Source organism: Thermobia domestica, chromosome 10 (genome assembly GCF_964235325.1).
Source record: "Thermobia domestica chromosome 10, izTheDome1.hap1.1, whole genome shotgun sequence".
NCBI classification, from domain to species: domain Eukaryota; kingdom Metazoa; phylum Arthropoda; class Insecta; order Zygentoma; family Lepismatidae; genus Thermobia; species Thermobia domestica.
The window spans coordinates 243,749,502-243,771,151 of record NC_137463.1 but is presented as its reverse complement, the minus strand read 5'-3'; the positions used below and the strand labels follow the sequence as shown (position 1 = coordinate 243,771,151).

Below are 21,650 nucleotides of genomic sequence, written 5' to 3'. Positions count from 1 at the left end.
TCGATATCGATATCCAATATTTTCGATATCGATATCGATATCCGATATTTTCGATATCGATATCCGATATCGTCGATATTCGATATCGATATCCGATATTGTCGATATTCGATATCGATATCCGATATTGTCGATATCCGATATCGTCAATATTGGTGTTTCACACTTCCTCGAAAAAATTGCGGCAGGTTTTGCTTTATTTATATATATATATATATATATATATATATATATATATATATATATATATATATATATATATATATATATATATATATAACGCTTTTTGGCTCGCGATAGTAGCTGCATTTGCATTTCTTAACCGAATGAAACCAAACTGCACGGTACTCGTATGAGGCAGGAAAACGCCCCGTTTCATGAGTCAAATTAATGTAGGGCTTGGGACTATGCTTCCCAACATTCCATGTTAATATTTAGTTTTCTCTTTTGACTTCATTTCTTAACAGAATGAAGCCAAATTTACAGAGGATTAGTATGGGTTAAAAATTTGGTTCCTTTTGAAGATAGTCCAAATCGGCGGTGGTGGGGTAGGGATGTTTCTACGTCTACTTAATCCACCTAAATATTGTGTATTTAACTTATATTATCGGCTACACTTCTTCACCGAATCAAACGAAACTTTGTGCAAAAATTGTATTGGGCAGAAATGATGTTCCTTTCGAAGATAAAGCCAAAACCAGTGCAGACACGGGGAGCTATGCCTTCCAAAATATTTCTCATCATTAACATGGCTGCATTCCTTAATCGAGTCAACTTGATATCCTCACTACAATTAATGTTTGTGCTGTATTGCCATTGCGAGTGAAAAATCAAATGCCTGTGCTAAAATTTGCTTAAATCTAAACAGACAGGGAAACAAGAATTTACTAGTTTTTTTGTGCAAAGTAGTAATTTTCCGTTTATTTGTATGTGGTTACTAGATGTAAGTTGAGCCACATAACTCAGCCCACTAAAACAAACAAAAGCCTCCATTCTGTTATTTCACTACACAGACCTACATATTCTGTTTATGTAGTATTAACACTTCCCTATTTCTTTGGATTTGCTTAAGTATTAGAATATGCATTATTAGGTGCACTGTTATTAGGAATGACTTAAAACTTCTCTAAATTAATTTCACAAGCAGAACTGAATAATGATATAGGACGTAAGGTTTAGCCTAAATTTAATAAAAACATGAACACTTTTAGATATGAGTTTGCACAAAACCAATAACAAGAAACCTCTTAAGTTCATGTTCACGTCTTTGCGTAAAGCTCTTTAATACAAAAAGATTATCAATTTAATAATAACATGAAAGATATCTCTATTGATCGCGTGTTTCTTTTTAATTGGATATTAAAATAGAATACTACAAAATAATAAGTCCAAGTGTTAAATTTGCAAAACTAACGGATTAACTTAGAAGAACACAAACAGACACATCACACATACAGAGAAAAATGAACAATAACTGTCTTGTTTAGAAATATGCCTATTAACACTGAGTTTTCAACTAGAAATGTATGATGTATTGAAGTTCATGACACTGCTATTTAGGAACGAGCTCTTTTGTTCATGGAAAGAAAATCAGTTGTTTCGCATGTTCTGCACTAACTGTAAGTGAAGTATGAGCATCAGTTACGATATTGCATCCACAACTAAATACTCTTTCCGATAGAACGCTGGTACCTACACAAATACTTACGAGCCAGAAGAGCTAATTTTGGAAATTCACTGTCATGAGATTTCCTCCAGTGAAGGAGGTTTTCTTCCATATCTGTAGGCAGTGGTGCTATTCTAATTTTTGGTGACTGGTTTTATATATATATATATATATGTGAGAGAGAGATAATAGATGGATACATAGAAAGATATCTCTCTCCAGTGGCGTAACTAAGGGCTAGGGGGCCATCCCGCAGACAACGTGGAATGGGGCCCCTTTTCTATGTCCTACATCACAATTTGGGGGCCTCGTGATGGCCTGGACCCCCGCAATGCGGGGTCTGCGGGGCCCTTATTTACGCCCCTGTCTCTCTCCCTCCCTCTTAGGAAGCAAATCATGCAAGATAGACAAAGGCAAATTTTTCACTGGATACCACAAGTGACAAGTAGAGACCTACACAGCAACCTAATATAAGGTGTTGTGACGAAATTAGGTAGCACTGCGAATATCTTGGAAACGAATTATCCAATATAGGTGTTTGTCAAGAAGTATTGGAAACACCTTAACCCAGCAATGGATCAACAATTATTGATAATGGTATGTATGCGTTTCAAATGTAAATAACACTCACCACTGCACTCATGTGATCCCAGTTTGCATTCTTGATATCTAACCAGCCCATTTGAAATTAAGAAAAAATCGCTTATTTCTTATTCTGAGAGATCATATATCTAACCCTGTAGCTGTAAGAATTTCTAAGAACAAAGCTAAATAAACTGAAACTTGCTCGTTCTTGGGTATAACTGGATAAAATTTACTGTTATGCCTGGGTATAACAAACGGTTTATCAAACTCGAAATATATTAACAACCGGTTCTAGCGAACCGGCTGAATAGCACCACTGTCTGTAGATGGCACTGAAAGATATGCATCGATTTCCTGTTGCAGTGAGGCGTCAAATGATTAGCGCAAAAGAGAAACGGGGATTCCCCGATTTTGCTTTTGTTGATCGGGTGTCATTCGTCCATATCTGAAATGAAATGACATTTTTGAGTTTTACGTCCAATGATTATGCCGGCTAGGCTAAAGGAGACAGTGATAATGAGAAATGAATGAAAATGATGAAATGAAGAAAGTGGGAGGAAACGGGAGAACCCCGAGGAAACCCACGCAACGGTGTTTGTCCACCACAAAGTTCACTTGGCAAGAGCAGGGTTTGAACCGGGGACTTCATGCACCAGAGGTGAACGCTCTACCACTGAGCCACCACGGACCCTATCGTCCATATCTGGATCAAGTATTGTTTGTGCGTGAGCTTAAAATACAACGCACGCACGTGTTATGCTATAGAAAGAACTCCTCTCTCTCTCTGAAACGCATACCGCCACACGTGCACATTCACAATCGCACATACATGAAATAAACACCTACACACAAATAAAACACGCATATTCTATGTCACCCTGTTTCACTTTCATTACTTCCGCAATGATGTCCAATATGATAGCTGAGAAAGAAATTAAATGACTATTTTTATTAACTTTTTTCTGAGGAAAGACTGGTGGATTAGAAGGAACACAAGTCTGTTTTCTGTGACTAACAAGTATTCTGAGATATCCCCCATTGAAACGTTTTGAGACCAGATTGTATATATCAACAGGAATATTCAAGACCAATCAATATGTTGAATATCCATATTTGATGTTCTCGATATCAATATTAAATGTTGTCGATATCGATATTCGATATTATCGATATCGATATTCGATATTATCGATATCGATATTCGATATTGTCGATATTCGATATCGATATTGTCGATATCGATATCGATATTGTCGATATCGATATCGATATTGTCGATATCGATATTCGATATTGTCGATATCGATATTCGATATTGTCGATATCCGATATCGATATTGTCGATATCGATATTCGATATCGATATCCGATATTGTCGATATCGATATTCGATATCGATATTCGATATTGTCGATATCGATATCGATATTGTCGATATCGATATATCTATTCGATATCGATATCAGAAAAATATCGAATGTCGATATCGAAATGTCGATATCGCACAGCCCTACAAACATTGTTAGGTCATAAAATCTAGGAGGCTTAGGTGCTAATTTCATGTACCAAGAATGGAAGAAGGTAGGAACGCTTTCAAAATCTTAATTGGAAGAGTAATCGGAAAACGACTATTAGGCAGACCTAGGCGCAGGTGGGAGCACAATATCAAGATGGAGCTCGCAAAAATCGGATTACAATGTAGAAAATGGATCCAATTCACTAGGAAAGAAATCAATGGTGAGCTTTTGTGAACGCGGCATTGAACCTCCGGGTTCCACAGGTCCTAGAGTTAGCTACTTTATTAAACTGTGTAATATGTGCCTGTTTGGGATTCTCAACTTCAACGTGATATACAATATAATTCATTTAAATTTCTGTCTCGCTCTAAGAAGACTACAGAGACATATCTCGAGAACTACACTTTATGATTTTTGTAGCTAATGGGACATTTTATCAAGATCTAGAGAACTATAGTTGCTTACTTGATTAAGATTTACGCCCTCTATCAGCGGCGAGGCTATATAAGAAAGAGCCATACAGTTTAAAATGAAATCTGAACCTCTGTATCGTGTTTATGCTCTCCATCTGGGAATCGAACTCGGGATTTCCTTTACCAAAGTCATACGCACTAGCCACCACTAGATCCAGAATTAGGGTGAGAAAACTACAGTATATATATTAATTTGATCAAATTTTTGGCATAAACTCTTTTTTACATATGAATATTGCACTGTTGTTTAGTAAAGACATTTAGAAAGTGCTAAAGTTTCTCTAATTCTGGCAAAAACGTTATACAAAAAAAAAAAAAAAAAAAAAAAAAAACAGGATGGTGTGAAGGACCTGTTACTGATTGTGCTTTTTCATTTCTATGATAATTGTAATGTACGGCAGCAAAGAGAGAGCCCAAAAAGAGAGATAATACTTAAACAAATCATTCATTTTCTTAAGATTTGTGAGTCATGCTTTGAATCCGGAAAGTGGGATAAAAATTACTTTGCATAAAATGCGAAAAACACGGCGGAAAAAAAGGATAGTAATTTGTTTTTAGAAAAGGGTGTTTTGGTATTGAAAAGAAATGTAGAGAATTCGAGGAGTGAGATATGTTATATCTCTGTCAGTATGTCATGAGTTTAAACAACGGTACTTCTTCAATGCAGCTGGCTTTTCGATGTTGACACAATTCACCGTTAGCTTGTATAGCCTGAAGGCGGATGATCAGAAAGAAACATGCGTGTGCTATGCCATAGTTTGTGTGTGTGTTAGAAGGAGTAATGTGTAGTATAAAGTAAAGTGGGTCTTCAATTGCTTTTGTTGGCGGATGCAGATGCCTTGTTCCTCCACGGAAACAATTCATTCAAAATGCTCTTTACTGAAGTTCAAATACAACAAAAATGTTATCTCCTGTGCTTTCTTTCATTGTAATTGAGTTATTTCTTAAAAGAAAATTCAGAGGTACAGGAGAAAAATCTGACTTAAAAAAAATCAAAAGGTCCAATATATTTCAATCAGAGTTTGTTGTACCCCTTATATCTGGAGAACTACATATAGTATACCAAACCCAACCTATCACTTAACTCAGTATGATGTGCTTATTCCGAGAAAAAAAAAAAAAAAAAAACGGAAACTCGATTTACGGGCCGTTCAAAAATTTTGTGTCCCCTGATCCAAGATCCAATATATTTCAGTTAAAAATTTTCTTGTATGCCTTATATCTGGAGAACTACATATAATGTAGCCAAACCCAAACTATCAGTTAACTCAGTATGACGTGCTTATTCAATAGAAAATATGAAAACTCGATTTAGAGGCCGTTCAAAAATTTTGTCCCCCTTGATCTAAAATCTAATTATTGGTCAAGATCACAATCTTTTGACGCATTTTTTGGGGATGATTCCTAAAATTCTTGACCAAGATCGCAATCTTTTGATCCATTTTTTGGGATCATTCCTAATTTTTTTTTTTAAAAAAAAAATCTGAAATATACTAGAATTTGTTATCATGGAACACTCAAGCTAACAGGCTGATAGTTGGGTTGTAGTTTAGTATCTCTCTCTGTCTCTCTTTTAGCGAGGCTATATGAACCATCATGAGAGGCTAATTTTGGTCAGATTGTACAGAGTATCTCAAAAGAAATGCAGCCCAAACATTGATCGAGTAGCTATATTTCTCGGAGTAAGAACGATAGAGACTTTTTTTTTCGGCAAAAGTTAGCATTGTCTATGGAAATATTCTGAGAATAAAACCAATGAGACAAATCGTAATGTTGAATTTTTGTAATTGTTTAAATGACTACAAGTGTAATTCAAAACAATTTTGTAAATTCATTATAATCAATTGTGAGGAACAGGAAAAAAAAAAAGAATTAACCGCGGTAATTCTTAATGTAGATGATTAGTACGCATCAATATTTATCGGATGAAACAAAAACAGCATGTTGTTTTGCAGCGTTGACAGTTGTAAAGACTATTTTTTTTACGTATTCAGAAAAATCACATTTTAAAAATAAAATAGCATATTTTGGCAACAATGTTTTAGTAAAAACACTATCACAGGTTTAATTCATCCTCATACATATTAGACAATGTGATTTATCAATAAAATGATAAATTGATTTTTGTTTCGCTAAAAAAAATACAATAAAAATAATTACTTAATAAAATAATTTAAAAAATCTTAATAACCTGATTAAAACTAATGCGTTCAATTTCAAGGCTCTCCTGCCGGGAATCGATCCCGGGACTCCGTGTACTAGAGTTACATTCGCTAATTTCACGTTTCGGCAACCTATAACTTTGAAATTGCAGTTCCAACCACAGGTCCATATGAACTTTTTTTTTTCTTATTTTGATATGAGAAATCTCTTCCGGAAACATTGTGAGAAAATTTTGTAACACCCTGTATGTATAAAAAATAGTGGTTAAAACTATATATATATATATATATATAAAAGAAAACCAGAATATACTGTGTGTAAAATAGGAAACAGTATTGCTTTTGCGTCGGTGTATTTCACAAAGCAAAATACATTAAAGCGTAATCAATAATGTGGGCTGCTTGTCAATAACTTCCATCCTATTGAGCCATAAACCTTTCAAGAATCTGGTCCAGAATGTTAATTGATGCCTTTGTAGAGTGTTTGATAACCTTCAGCAGCCTATACGGGCCTTTCTCCCTTCCACCTACTCTAAAGGAAGCATTTGATAGAAAGTGTGAATGTCCAACTACTGTTTCTATTTATTTATTTATTTATTTTTATTTTTTTAAATCCTTTGTCACGTGTGTGTGTGTGAATGGAAGTAGTGTAACTAAATCATGCGCAAACAAAGAGAAAGATAGTGTCCGCAACGCCCATGCCTTAGGCTGGATTCGAACTTGTGTTTTTTCTTTCCTTTCTTCTGCTAGAATACTTTATTAACATTCCTGATTGGTCACGTCCTGTCCTTTCCTTCTTCACTTTTGTGGTTTATCTGTTTCCTTCTCTCTTCTTCTTCCTCTTTGTCTTTTTTTTCCGTAATCACGTACGATAAAAGCTGATAATAGATCTATAAAATACGAGGGACATTCAAACTTTTTTATCTTTCTTTTTGAAAGCCTTAGAAACCAGTTTTGACGATGAATTTCGTGGTATTAAAGACAACACAACAAGGTAGGAAATAAAAGAAGTCTGTTGTCTGATAGCGTTTAGGATCGAACTTTTAGTGGCAATGATTTCTGGCGTGCTCTTGTATCCAAAGCTGGGGCCTGTAACATAATAGTGTAACGTAGCTCCTCGGAGGAAAGAGTAAGTGGAGAATGGCCTAAGTTGTGAGGGTAGATCTTACGTGGTCTGTTGATCTGACAAGTGTACCGGATTCAAGTATCCCTCATAGTTGGGAGCGTACGCTAAGAGGTAGGGATGCGCACGAGACGAGTCGAGACAGGATTTTCCTGACAAAATTCAAGTCGAGACACGGCTCTCCCAATAGAGAAATATACATTTTTCGAGTCGAGACCATCACTTTTACAGCACATTTTCGAGACGAGACAGCCCCAAATCTTGTATCGTGCGCATCCCTACTAAGAGGCCTAATTACTGCAAAATTAAACTACCGCTAATTTTACAGTAATGATGTGATATCTTCAAATAGATAAAAGTTAGTCGAAATGTGGAACAAGAGCGCGCTAGACAATATTATTTTCCATGAGGTACCGTTATCACAAGTCGCCTAGTAGCTTTCCGTTCGCAGACATTTAGAAACGCGAAAATAAGTGCCGATTTTCTAAATGGCTAGAAATCGAAAGCAGATACTAAGTGAGTCGTGATAACGGTATCTCATGTAAAATAATATTGTCTAACGAGCTCTTGTTCTAGTTTTCAATTGTCTTTTATCTATTTGAAGATATCACATAATTACTGTAAAATTAGCGGTATTTTAATTTCGCCGTGATGGGACGTCTTCGAGTCATAACCTCGGTTAATGTCACCCACGATACGAGGCTAGAAATAAGGTTTCTTCGTCTCGTCTCGTAAAATGACCTGATTCTATTCCAACTATTTTTTGTTAATTTCATCCAGAAGTTGAGCTCCCTCGTAGCTAAGCGGTTATCGTATATGCCTTTGGCATGGGAGACCCGGATTCAATTCCCGGTAGAAGCTCATGTGGTTCGGACCCCACGTTAAGTTGTAGGTCAGCGTCTCATATAGCCTCGCTGCTGAAAGGGATGCTAAACTTAAATCAGTCAATTCATCTACAGATTATCAGAATCCTTCCGCATCATGAGGGGGTCCTCGAAGAATTTGATATAAAAAGAAACATTTAAACCATTGGAGTATAATGTTATTGTGTAATGACGTGCGCATCGTTAAACACTGATAAGTGCTCCTCACTGTATTCGCGTAATCACTTTATCAATTTAGAGTTTTTTATATACCATGAATCATGTAAGACTGAAACAGTGTTTAAGATCAGAGACTTCTGTGAGCTTCTGTCGCCCACAAGACTGGTGCAATTTCTCGTCTTGTCTCGAATTCAGAAAGGTACTTCTTGTTCCGTTGTCGAGACGAGACGATTTTTTTTTTTTTTTTTTTTTTTTTTTGCCTTGTGGGCAACACTAGATTTGATTTCCTGAGAGTGTACACTTCTTATTTTGACTCGTGAGACTACTACGGAGATACTTGAGCTAATTAAAAGGTAGCCAACACTGGAGTAGAAAGTTGGCACTGGAAATAGATGTGCTGACCCCATATCACTTAATTAAAAGCCGCCTAGCCAAGAATGATTCAGAATTTTGCAAATGATTTCAAGTACAGTGGAGTCTCTTTAATTCGAAGTCCAAGGGGACACGAAAAAAATTCGAATTATCCAAAATTCGAATTAACCAAAAACTCCCATTTTTAAGTAAAATTAAGGAAACAAAATAATTGTACTGTTAACACCTTACCTTTAAAGCACCACGTTTTTGTACGGAATTAAAATATGAGCCGCGATTCGACATTGTGCATAATGCACACCCATAGATCACAAACGAATCTGGTTACCTTTTTGACACCGTTTTTAGTTCAGTTAAAAAGAATTGCACAAATGTCTCGTACAAGTGATTTGCTTGTAGAGGACAGGGTTCAAGGTAGTTCACACTTCTGCAGATGGGATGGACACTTCCAGGTTATTGAGGAGGAGGGGAGATGCATAACAACCACCTTCTGCCGGATTCTCTATATAGCAGGAGGGAGTCCAGCGGAGGTGTTATTAACAAACGAAGCTTTCCCTTTCCTACGACTGCCTCTGGGTAAGATAACAGATAAACAAGAACCAGTTGAAATTGCACTGCTCTATTTCCAATCTGTCGGATACTGTAAATTTTTTCGTTGTAAATATTTCGAATTATCCAAACACGCGGTTCAAAGGTTCGATTTATCCACGATTTCTTACCATTGTTTTTAATAGAGTTTTCAAGGGGAATAAACTTCTGTTCGAATTACCCAGTAATTCGAATTATCCAAGTTTGAATTAAAAAGAGTCCGCTGTATGAGCTTGGTAAAATAATAAACTTCCCAAAAGCTGCGGCCCATGCAGAAGGGCAATGTCCACAAATTGACGAGCAGATAATAGGTAGTTCGTATATCGCATCGCATTTTTAGCTTCTTGGATCTTGTTAACTTTTGAATAATTAACTTTCCAATTATCTTGTAATGAGGTCAACGCTAAACCCAACAGGAATTAAACCCTGGATTACGTGCATCAAAGCCCATGCCTCCAGTCATTTTATTACACTAAACATGGTTTTGAAGCTGTATACAAAAGGCAACTTTTAGTGCAGTGACACAGTAGTCTGTGCAATTTAATCAAATTAAGCATTAAAAATAAATAATTAGATAAAATCATAAAGTGCATGATACACTAATTGAAAATGTGGCAAATGACACTGTACATGCAAAGTTAAACAATTAATAATTAATATTATAAAATAAACTATGCTAAGGGACAGCATTTATGGCTTTGAAGGTGGCGCTCCGAGCTTCCTTTAAACGTTGTTAGCACATGAGAGGGCTGCGGTTTTGACACGTTTTTGTATATATTCACGTATATATGCAAAATACTATTTATAAAACTTGAAATTGTATAAGCCTATTGTAAGGGGAGTGTTCTTTTCCTGTAATAGGTGGCCAATAAATAATTTTTAAAAAATCTGTTACCTGCTTAGCCACATCTCTTTACCATACGACAACATCGCTTCACAGCCTTTTTTTCATTCGCTTAGCCCATTCGCTATCGACTGTGTCCCATATTTTAATAAACGATCTTCCAGTTTCTTACATGCCGGAGTAAATCTATTAAGCTCTTATAACGATGCATATGTCATCGTTATGAGATTTTAATATTGAATACAACCCATATTAGTTCAGACTAAACGTTCTTTCTTACCAAAAGGTGTGTAAAAGCAAAGCATCTTTTAATGAAGAAAATTTCCAATTGTCACATGTGATTGATCCATATATTGATGCCCTTCTCTTTTATACATTTAAAACCTTATTTATTTATTGAAATATTATTGGTCGTACTGAAAACAAATGTGCAAGTCTTGTTTTAAACACCGTGATGATTATCATCTGCTTTAAAACATCGTTTGATGCACCAGCTTTTTAAAATGAATTTTCTGATTATAAATTCTGAAAATTTACTAAACCACTTGGCGTGACAACCCTTTGTAATCCTGAGCCGCTCCAATGCCATCTATTAGCGACTGGCTGAACTACGTCAAACCAGGCGACTAACACGTGTTCAGCGCACTGGGTCGCCTTTTCTATAACAGACATGTCAGAAGCTTTCTATACCTAGTGGCCGTGTATTCCCGGTTTGCTTCACGACGCTGGATAGACGCCAAAAATTGGGAAGAACCGGCCGGGAATCGAACCCGGGACCACACGAGTGAGTCCAACACTATAACCACTAGGCTACCATGTCCCCCCTCTAAAGATTTACAGTATTGTAAAACTTATGCAGATGGTTTGTAAAATATTTCTTTGGTTATGGTTGTGATCTGATCAATTCTCTTGGAAGAACTTTAGATATTCATTCCATGAACTTACAATTAATACCCATGCCTCAAGTACCAGCTGGACTTCCGAGGATCTCGCACGAGACGAGACGAGACGAGACAGAATTTCCGTGATGACATTCGAGACGAAACAGAGCTCTTGGAATAGAAACAGATGTATTTTACGAGACGAGACATCACTTTCACGGCACATTTTCGAGGAAGTCTGAACTACTGTCTCATGAATACCCTCAGGGTCGAATCCACGATTTTCTGAGGGGGGGGGGAAGTGCACCAATAACTACCAAAATAACCCATTACCCTGAAACTCTTCAAAGTGACATGTGACAATATTCCTTACTCCTGACAACACTGATGTATAGAACGGAGGAAAGTATTTTAAAGAGAGTCGCAAGGGTTATGGAGGGAAAAAATGTTCTTCTCTCCTACTGGCTTCTGTTTTCCTGCGTTTTTCTTGACAAATATTATATTGTTTTGCTTGGTGCATCCTTTTCCTTCAACCTTTTGAAAATCGATTTAAACTTTTACTTTTGCAAAGTTCTGCCTTCTTTTAAGCCCCAAACGGAAACATGACGGCAGAAACTTTCGGAAAGTGTTGATATTTTCACTGCTAGCTTCTCATTTTAGATAGTGTATATTTACAACGAAGGAGGTTGCACGTGCACCTTTGCACCCCCCTCCAAATCCGTCCCTGCATACCCTTAACTCCCGTTAAGTTTACGCATGCTTTTAAACGTTTCCCGAAAACTTCAATCAGAATTAGCAGAACTTCATCGAAAATATAGCAATGCCATGTTGGACTTTTGCTTTGAGATTGTCCAAATTGAAAATGAAATGAAATGAAATCTTTAAGTTTTACGTCCCACGGTTATGCCGGTTAGACTAAAGGAGATGGTGATGATGAGAGATGAGTGAAATGGTGGAATGAAGAAAGTGGGAGGAAACGGGAGAACCCCGAGAAAACCCACGAGCACGGTGTTTGTCCACCACAAAGTCCACACGGCGCCAGCTGGGATCGAACCAGGGACCCCAAGCACCGGAGGTGAACGCTCTACCACTGAGCCACCGCGCCCCCCTTGTCCAAATTGATAGATTGATTGACAGCTATTTGTGTTTTAATGCTTTAGAGTAAACCCTCAGCCGGTAATCATAAGGTGTAAGATCCGGTGATCTCGGTGGCCAAGAATTTGGTTTACGTTGACAAATCTATCAACCATTAAACCTTTCCAGTTCTGCATGAATGTCCCTCCAATGTGCCTCCCAAACTTTTAACTGAGAAATTCTTTTCCATGTTACTTCGCTGTGTTTCTTGATTTCGTCACTACACGCTGTGGTTGAATTTCTAGCTACGATAAAGCGTAGAAATACTCCATTTTTATGAAAATAAACAGTATCAAGAATTATTTGTCTTGTTCGAGAACTCTACCCAGGTTGTAGGCAGGTTTTAAATCAGAAAATAGGGATAGAGTGATCAATTTTTCGCATGCGTTCCACGAAGTCATTTGGGCAAGCGGGGATTGAGATCATAGAGCGAAAGGATTTATCAGGACTTGCTAATTACTTTATTTCACGTGCAGTAAAGCTCAGACTTTAAACTTTTGTTTACCTCAGACACCTTTCTTTTTGAAATATTGTTTATTCTAGACCCAAATACGAACTTATCCATTTGCTAACGTGCATTAGGATATACGATTGATGTTAAAGTAAATAATGAATGTTCATTATGGTTATTTATCTTTAATTTAATATAATAAATCATTATTAATTTGATTTGCTTGTGTTATATAATTAGCAGCGATACGACGTCAGGATTTTTAACAGGGATTCCTTGTAATTTTACAGTGTGATACTTTTTTTTTTAAAGTATGAAATTATATGTGTATATTTCAGTTTAATTTTCCGTGATTATGTCCAGTAAACTAAAAGAGATATATATGATTACTGAAAATGAATGATTGTGAAAGAATTGGTGGAATGAGAATGTGAAAGGAAACGTAAAAACTAGGGATGGCCAGAACCGGTTCCTGGTGGAACTCGTTTTCGGGTCTGAACGAATCCGAATCTTCGGATCCAGGTCTGGAACCGGTTCTTCGGATCCAGGTGTGGAACCGGATCCGGAACCGGTTCTGAAAACCGGATCTCCAAGAACAGGTTCCGCTGGAACCGAAACTTTGTGACCATCCCTACGCTAAACCCGAGTTGCTGGCAGGCTGTGAACAGTATGCTAGATGAAATGACGGAAGCAACAGGCAGGCGCCCAGGCGGCGGCAGCATGTCTCATTTGGCTAAATAAATTGGGTAATTGGCAAACTCATTGGCTAAACAGGCAAACTGGCCAACTCATTTGGCTAAACACCCACTGGTGGACCAATTTTTTTTTCTGGGGGCACAAGCGGGTCTGGGGGGGGAGGGCACAAGCGCATGGTCCACTTTCCATTTTTTGAAGGGGAACTTTGTGCCTCCTTTACGGGTCTTCGGGGGCTTTCGGATCCTGGTCTGGAACCGGTTCCTAAGATCCGGTTCTGGAACCGTGTTTTCAGGTCCAGATCTGGAACCAGGTTCCTAAAATCCGGTTCTGGAACCGAGTTTTCAGATCCAGATCTGGAACCGGGTTCCTAAGATCCGGTTCTGGAACCGGGTTCCTAAGATCCGGTTCTGGAACCGAGTTTTCAGATCCAGATCTGGAACCGGTTCTTAAGATCCGGTTCTGAAACCGAGTTTTCAGATCCAGATCTGGAACCGGTTCTTAAGATCTGGTTCTGAAACCGGGTTTTCGCATCCAGGTCTAGAACCGGTTCTGAAAACCGGATACCCGAGAACCGGTTCTTCGGGGAATCGGTTCCGCCGGAACCGGAACTTTGTGGCCATCCCTAGTAAAAGCCTCGAGAAAAAACACGGGCACGATGTTATACATCTAAAACTCACACTTGCTGAGATCAAACCAGGGATCCCTTGTACCAGAAGTGGGTGCTCTGCCACTGAGCCACTGTGCTTCTACTTTTCTAAGAACATACTTGGAAATGACTCCAAGAAATTTTAAGAATGATCTTTTGATTTTTGATAATTTTGAAGACAAGAAATGGTAAAGATAATTTCAAAATGCTAAATTTTTTAAAATCTATTTTGAAAATCATTCTTTCCATATTTATCTTATATCATTATGAATATACAAGTTTATATTTCAATTTGTTTTGAAAATGAGAGAGATAGGAACTCTCACATTTGTTCGATAAATAGATGAATGGATGGATTAGAGGTTACCGTACACAGAAAAAAAATGCATGTGACGTACGTCAAAACGTAGGTTATATGCGAAAATCTTGTACTTTTTTTTGATTTAACGTATGACTATATGGAACATCCTCAGCAAACATGTAACTGAAAACGTATGTTTTATAGTACTTTCCGTATAAGTGTTCCATCTCTACGTACTTTCCGTATGAAACAAAGAAATATATACAGGATCTCACATACAGATGGACGTATATAGCATATAGCTGATGTATGTAACATACGTATACGTATGTAATACACGGAAAAATGTTGGATGTCAGACATCCTGCAGCGACACGATGTAACATCTATGCGGGAAAAAAGGCAGTACATATGTAGCATATGGATAACGTATGCTTCGTATAGATTTCTGTAGTAAACATATGGATTCCGTATATTTGTACAATATACCGCTGTCCGAATGACGGATTTTTCTTAGTGTACCTTTCAGCAGCGAGGATATATGAGACATGGGCCTACAGCTTAACTTGAAATCCAAATTACTTGAGCTTCTGCCCGGAATCGAACCGGGTCTCTCGTATTTGTTCAAGAATACCAATAATGAACGGTACGACTTCTAGGTGTGTAGGTTCCAGGATCGGAACAAGTTGATGAAGGGCCATTCAAATATAGAAAAACCTTCAAATCTTGAGTTTGATTATTTTTACAATCATAAGACTTGCTTCTCTTCTATTGTCGTTCGATTTGATTTTGAGGTGATTTTGAGTTTAACGTCCCGTTCAACAGCGAGGCTATATGAGACGTGGACCTACTGATTAACGTGGAATCCGAACCACATGAGCTCCCGCCGGGAATTGAACCCGGGTCTCCCACGGTAAAGACGCGTACGCTGACTGCTTAGCCACGGAGGAGCTCCTGTTGTCGTTCGAAAGTTAATATTTCTGTATATTCACGTTTTTTTTTAGATTACTAATAAATAAATAAATAATAAATGAATGAACAAAATAGAGTAGTTTCGCTCAATAATATTCGTACATGACTTCGTAGGGATCCTACCAACGAAATAAATATTTAAATTTGAACAACTTTTTAATGTTATTTATTGTTCGCCTTGGGGTTAAAGAATATTACGTATATAAAAAAAAAGCATCTTTAAAATGAAAGACAAGTTCTATCCTGACAGTATGTTGAATCAATGTATATTTATAGAACTAGAATTAATGTGAATTGTTTTCTGAAAACCTGGAAGAAATTGTCTCGAGGTAGAGATAACCGTTTTCCAACTGACCTACTCAGTATTCCAGATTAAAGAAAGAAAAAAAAAAAGGATATTTAGTACTACTTTTATGTTATTTTCAAAGGGGAGTATCTCTTACTTACTCTTACCGTTGGCTTCCGGTTCCAGAACAATGATCTCAAAGTTGTAAAATGATGCTACGTCTTCCGTTTAAAAGAGAGAGAAAATTTAAGAGAATGTGTCAACATTGAAATAACATTAAATCTTTAACGTTCCATCTAAACCCTGTTCGGCGTAAGCTCTAAACTGCGATAAACAAAGCCACGTGAAACTAAATCTCGCTGATTTGCTGTTGGCCTACCGACGCTTGCACTCCTCCGCAAAATTGTTCATATGATTTGATTATTGCTTCTACTACGAATCTCCATATAAAACTACTATATTATTATAAATGACAAAAATATAACTTAAGGAATCGCCATTTAAATTTATATTCAGATCTTTTTTAGTTACACGAATATATTCGTGATCATAATTTTAGGGGGAAAAAAGTAATAATTCGTGGTTTTAAGTTAAGCGGTTAAACTGAAATATTTCATTTCATTTTCAGTCCTTTTTAATCAGTGCCACTGGTTACAGATGCATTCTGAAGTAAAAAGTTATGCCCGTCGAATAACTGAAGACCCTCCCTTACTAGGGGAAACCTTGACTATTATTATTGAAGCAATATTGAAGTGTATTATTGTTGGTTGGAAAATTAAATAATTACGTTGATTGTTTACCTGTATATGTTTAAATGCATGCATTTCTAAAATCTGTTGCTAAGCGTTTTCTTTTCTTTCTTTTTCAGATATCCACAATGTGGTTACCGATCTCAACTCTCAGGATGATCCTGAGCTTAACGATAATGTGCCAATTTTATTTTGTATACGCCAAACCCGGTAAGTAACATTTATTTATTTACTAACGTATTTATCACCTGTATCAGTCATATTTTTTTACCCTCTGTAACTTTTTGTGTCCGTCACAGATAACTTGTGACTGTTGTTAATAAGAACATAGTCTATTTGACTGATTGCCTTGCCGTACAGATTATTAGATGTACTCACTTGTAAGGCAAGCATTTGCTTTTAAGGGTCTTTACTACAGCGAAATTAACCTACCGCTAATTTTAGAGTTTTTCTGCAATATCTTCAAAACAAATAAAAATATTCGAAAAGCAGAAACGTAGTGAACTAGACAATACGATTTTGCATGTGATACCGTTATCACAACTCATCTATCTACTTTCGATTTGGAACTGAAGATAGATTTAACATTTTTTGCGGGTTCTGTAAATAGCGGCATATCAAAAGCAGATAGGTGAATTGTGGTAAAGGTATCACATGCAAAATCGTATTCTCTAGTTCACTACGTTTCTGCTTTTCGAATATTTTTATTTGTTTTGAAGAGATTACAGAAAAACTCTAAAGTTAGCGGAAGTTTAATTTCGCTGTAGTGAAGACCCTTAATCGTGAGCTTGTTCTGTATTGCATACTATATAAGGAGCTGCCATTATTGTTATTTTTCCTTCCTGTATTGAATATTTTCCTGTAACTTTGGTTCCTGTATCCTTTTTCTCCTACTTTTGTGTTGAAGTATCAAATTATTATTGCTATGTCGTATAAACTTCTTGCAGTTTCTTCGTCTTTGCTTAAAAGATGTAATTCAAATATTGAAAATAACAGACAAGAGTTTAAAAATTTGATTTAGGTAAGCAAACCTCCTCACCTAACTTAATATTGCGATAAAACTTGCAACAATTTTATAGTATCATAGCTGCTGAATAGCCTAAGTCAATTCACAAGTATTTTCGTCAAGTGACTTATGGCATACCCTGTATATAGGTATGAGTTCTTGTATTTTTGTTGGTAATTTTTTAAATTTATATTATGCTATGGTAATTAATTGTAATATGATGAAAAATAGTTTAGCACACAGTATTCAAAGTTAGCTAAATAAAGTAAGGGAATTGTCTAAAGCTGCTTAAAAAAAAAAAGTTGCCTTTGGGTGACGGTTGTCTCCTCCGCCCTTCCCGTAAATTCGCCACTGACTGCCATACAGTTGTTAGTCCTTTAACGGGAACCTATTTGTGTTTAATAATAATAATAATAATAATAATAATAATAATAATAATAATAATAATAATAATAATAATAATAATATTTAGTGATATAAGTGAGATTACAGTTATAAAGCCATTAATTGGTTATATTTGGCAAAAATACATGAATTAATAAATATGTAAATACTCAAGTTTCAAAAACTAAACAAAAAATGAAAAATATATGAAACAACACGGAATAATAATTCATATGACATAAAACGTATATAGATATTAATAGTACAATATTCTGTACAGGCCTATACTGTATATGGAATTGATCAAAGAACAAGATTTATTCATTATTAACATACTTAGCAACTCGATTTTTAATTTCAGAATTTTTTTTGAATGTCATATGCTAAAGTTTTTAAATTAACATTTGCAATACTTTTATATATTCGGATATCATATCAAGATATCATTACATGAAAAAGGTTATTGTGCTGCCAAAATTACTTGAGCCGTGGCAAAAATGCGAACTAAAGCTCACACCCTGACACACCCACGCGTTGAACCAATAAGGGTTCAGCAGCTGCTAAGCAAGAGAGCCTTAGCGAAAGAGAGTGGAATTCCTTCAGCGGATAGCAGCGCCTGAAACGGAAGACTGGGTGTCAAGTCAATGTGGCATATTTATAATAATTTCTAGGATTGGAGATGGAACTCTAATACACAACAGGCGGCACGGTGGCTCGGTGGTAAAGCGTTTATCTCTTGTGCGTGGAGTCCTAGTTCGATCTCCGGCCAAGTAAGTTTGTGGTAGACAACATCGTGTCCGTGGGGTTTTCTCGGGTTACTTCCGTTTCTTCCCAGTGTCTCATTTTCATAAAATCTTCCATCATCATTCACTTGCTTTAACCATCGCTTTCCTTGGCATAATCGTGTAACATTGATTTCGTTTCTGATACACAATAGATCAATCTTACCATGAACTAGGCCTATATTATGAACAAATTTGATCTCTTGTAAATTTCTTTTTTTTTAATAAAGTAAAGTAAATTAAGTTTGAAAATAATAATAATAATTTATTTATTTATTTATTGATGATAAAGACCACAGCCGAGGCCAAAATGGTCATATGTACAATAATATACAATGAAAGGTTACAAGAGAAATACAAACAGAACAAAACAAATTAAAAATACCGGTACATCAAATCATCTCGACAAAATACAAAAAAATAAATAAATAAATAAATAAATAAATAAATAAATAAATAAAAAATAAAAAAATAAAAATTTTACAAGTTTGATACAGATTAAATTATAAAATAAAGTTACAACATAACCTCGATTCAATAACTATTAAATCAAGCAAAACATATTATTAAGAAATTAAATATATTGAACATAATAAAAATAAATTACAAAGAGATTATAAAATAATACACATAAACAGATATAAACATTGTAGGTAAAGCAAAGACAATGAAAATTCAATAGACAATATACCAAACCATAGCGAATTTTGTATATTTATTAAATAAAACATTCCAAATATTGTTTTTTGAGTATTGTAGAATTCGGATAAAAAAAAATCAATTTTAAGAGATTTTGTATTTATATTGTCAACAATAGTAAATAGTGGAGAACCAACCAATTGATTGAAACATAGTATAGAACGGTAAATCCTAGATAATAATAATAATAATAATAATAATAATAATAATAATAATAATAATAATAATAATAATAATAATAATAATAATAATAATAATAATAATAATTGCAGCTTATACATGTGAGAACGTTTCATCTATATATATAAAAGAGAACGCACAAAATCCTTTGTCCGCTCATCACGCTAATACGGCTGAACCGATTTCTTTCATTTTTGGGGGGTTGTTAGGATTTGGACCCTAGATGGTTTTTATCATATCACTTTAATTTTCAATTAGCAGTGTCTTGAGATAATTGACCAATCAGGTGTTCATACGTAGAAAAAATCCTTTGTCCGCTCATCACGCTAATACGGTTGAACCGATTTCTTTCATTTTTGGGGGGTTGTTAGGATTTGGACCCTAGATGGTTTTTATCATATCACTTTAATTTTCAATTACCAGTGTCTTGAGATAATTGACCATTCAGGTGTCCATACGTACAAATCCTTTGTTATTAGTTCATCATATAAAAATAAACGTACTTATATGCAACCCGCATGACCCTGTGACTCGGCGGGTTAACATAAATGACAGGCGCTATAAATCACTTGAAAGCGAAAAAGTAAAAATTATCTAAGTAACAAAGTTTATTGCGTTCCGGGATGACCGCAGCGAAGCGGGGCGGGTTGGGGTGACCGCAGCGAAGCGGGGCGGGTTAACATAAATGACAGGCGATATAATGTTAACATTAGTGCAATCTTCTATGGTTTTTATCATATCACTTGAAAGCGAAAAAGTAAAAATTATCTAAGTAACAAAGTTTATTGCGTTCCGGGGTGACCGCAGCGAAGCGGGGTGAACGCTGCTAGTTCACAATAAACATTTTTATTTTCTAAAATTGAAGGTGTGGATTCCAAAAGAGCGTAAGTCAATTTTTCTCAATTTTGAGATATTGGTTCTATTAAGTTACATTTCAGAGTCTCCGTATATTAAACTGGATTTCTTGCCAAAATTCAATAAATGGAATTAATTGTAGGAAAAAGAAAACAGCGTTGTTTTCCAAAATGTCCTAAGTCAACAGTATTCTCTGAAGTTATTTTCTGACTCATGCCTAAAAACACTTATAAAACTCTTGCTAAAGAACCGATAATTTCACCGTTACCTTACGAAAAGTGGGCAATTACAATTTTGTTTTATGTAGATTACTTTTCTTTCAAAAAATAAACAAATAAATAAATAATAAAACGATGGAAACACACATAAAAAAAATGTCCCCTGAAAATCTTACTTTTTTGACAGGCTCTTTTGGAATTGAGCTCTTCAATTGATAGAACTTACTTTTAGTCATGTAAAAAGGATGCTTGAGTTGAAGCCCTTCAATAATATCGACTGGGACACTGATTTACAGTTTTGTTCGAAATATCCTGGCTACACACACACACCAATCTTCGAAAATCCTGTAAGTGACTCCTTTGCGTAGAGAGAGTTAAATGAAAAACACATATACATGGCTTCCTGCGGTGGGAGGCAAAGGAGTCACTTACGGGTCTTCACTACAGCAAAATTAAACTACCGCTAATTTTTGAGTTTTTCTGTTAATATCTTCAAAACAAATAAAAATATTCGAAAAGCAGAAAAGTAGTGAACTAGATAAAACGATTTTGCATATGATACCATTATCACAACTCATCTATCTGTTTTCGATTTGCAATTGTAGATAGATTTAACATTTTTTGCGGGTTCTGTAAATAGGGGCATACCAAAAGCAGATAAGTGAATTATGGTAAAGGTATCACATGCAAAATTGTATTGTCTAGTCCACTACGTTTCGGTTTTTCGAATATTTTTATTTGTTTTGAAGATATTAGAGAAAAACTCTAAAATTAGCGGTAGTTTAATTTCGCTGTAGTGAAGACCCTTAATATACTTAGGTTAAACGTAACATTACTATAGTAGAAAAATATATTTACTGTAGTTAATAAGGATATGTCTAAGTAATTGTAGTTCTATATGATGTGTTTTATGCACGCATGCAGTTAAGTATGTGTGTGTGTGTGTATTCGCGACTGTTCTCTCCACTTGAGAAATTCCTGCGGTGCCTTGCATGTGTATCGTCTTTGACCAACAGACATCATTCTTTCAACATAAG

At 35.8% G+C, this 21,650-nt stretch overlaps 1 protein-coding gene across 2 annotated transcripts in view; it reads left to right on the top strand.

Moving 5' to 3' along the window:
• Window positions 1–21,650, top strand: part of Cad99C (cadherin 99C) — a 295,315-nt gene that overhangs the window by 177,321 nt on the left and 96,344 nt on the right. For both annotated transcript variants that reach the window (XM_081729433.1, XM_081729434.1), the window contains one exon: window positions 16,609–16,699. In XM_081729433.1, the coding sequence (XP_081585559.1) occupies window positions 16,618–16,699 (82 nt within the window). In that variant the 5' untranslated portion in view covers window positions 16,609–16,617. The remainder of the gene's footprint in view (window positions 1–16,608; window positions 16,700–21,650) is intronic.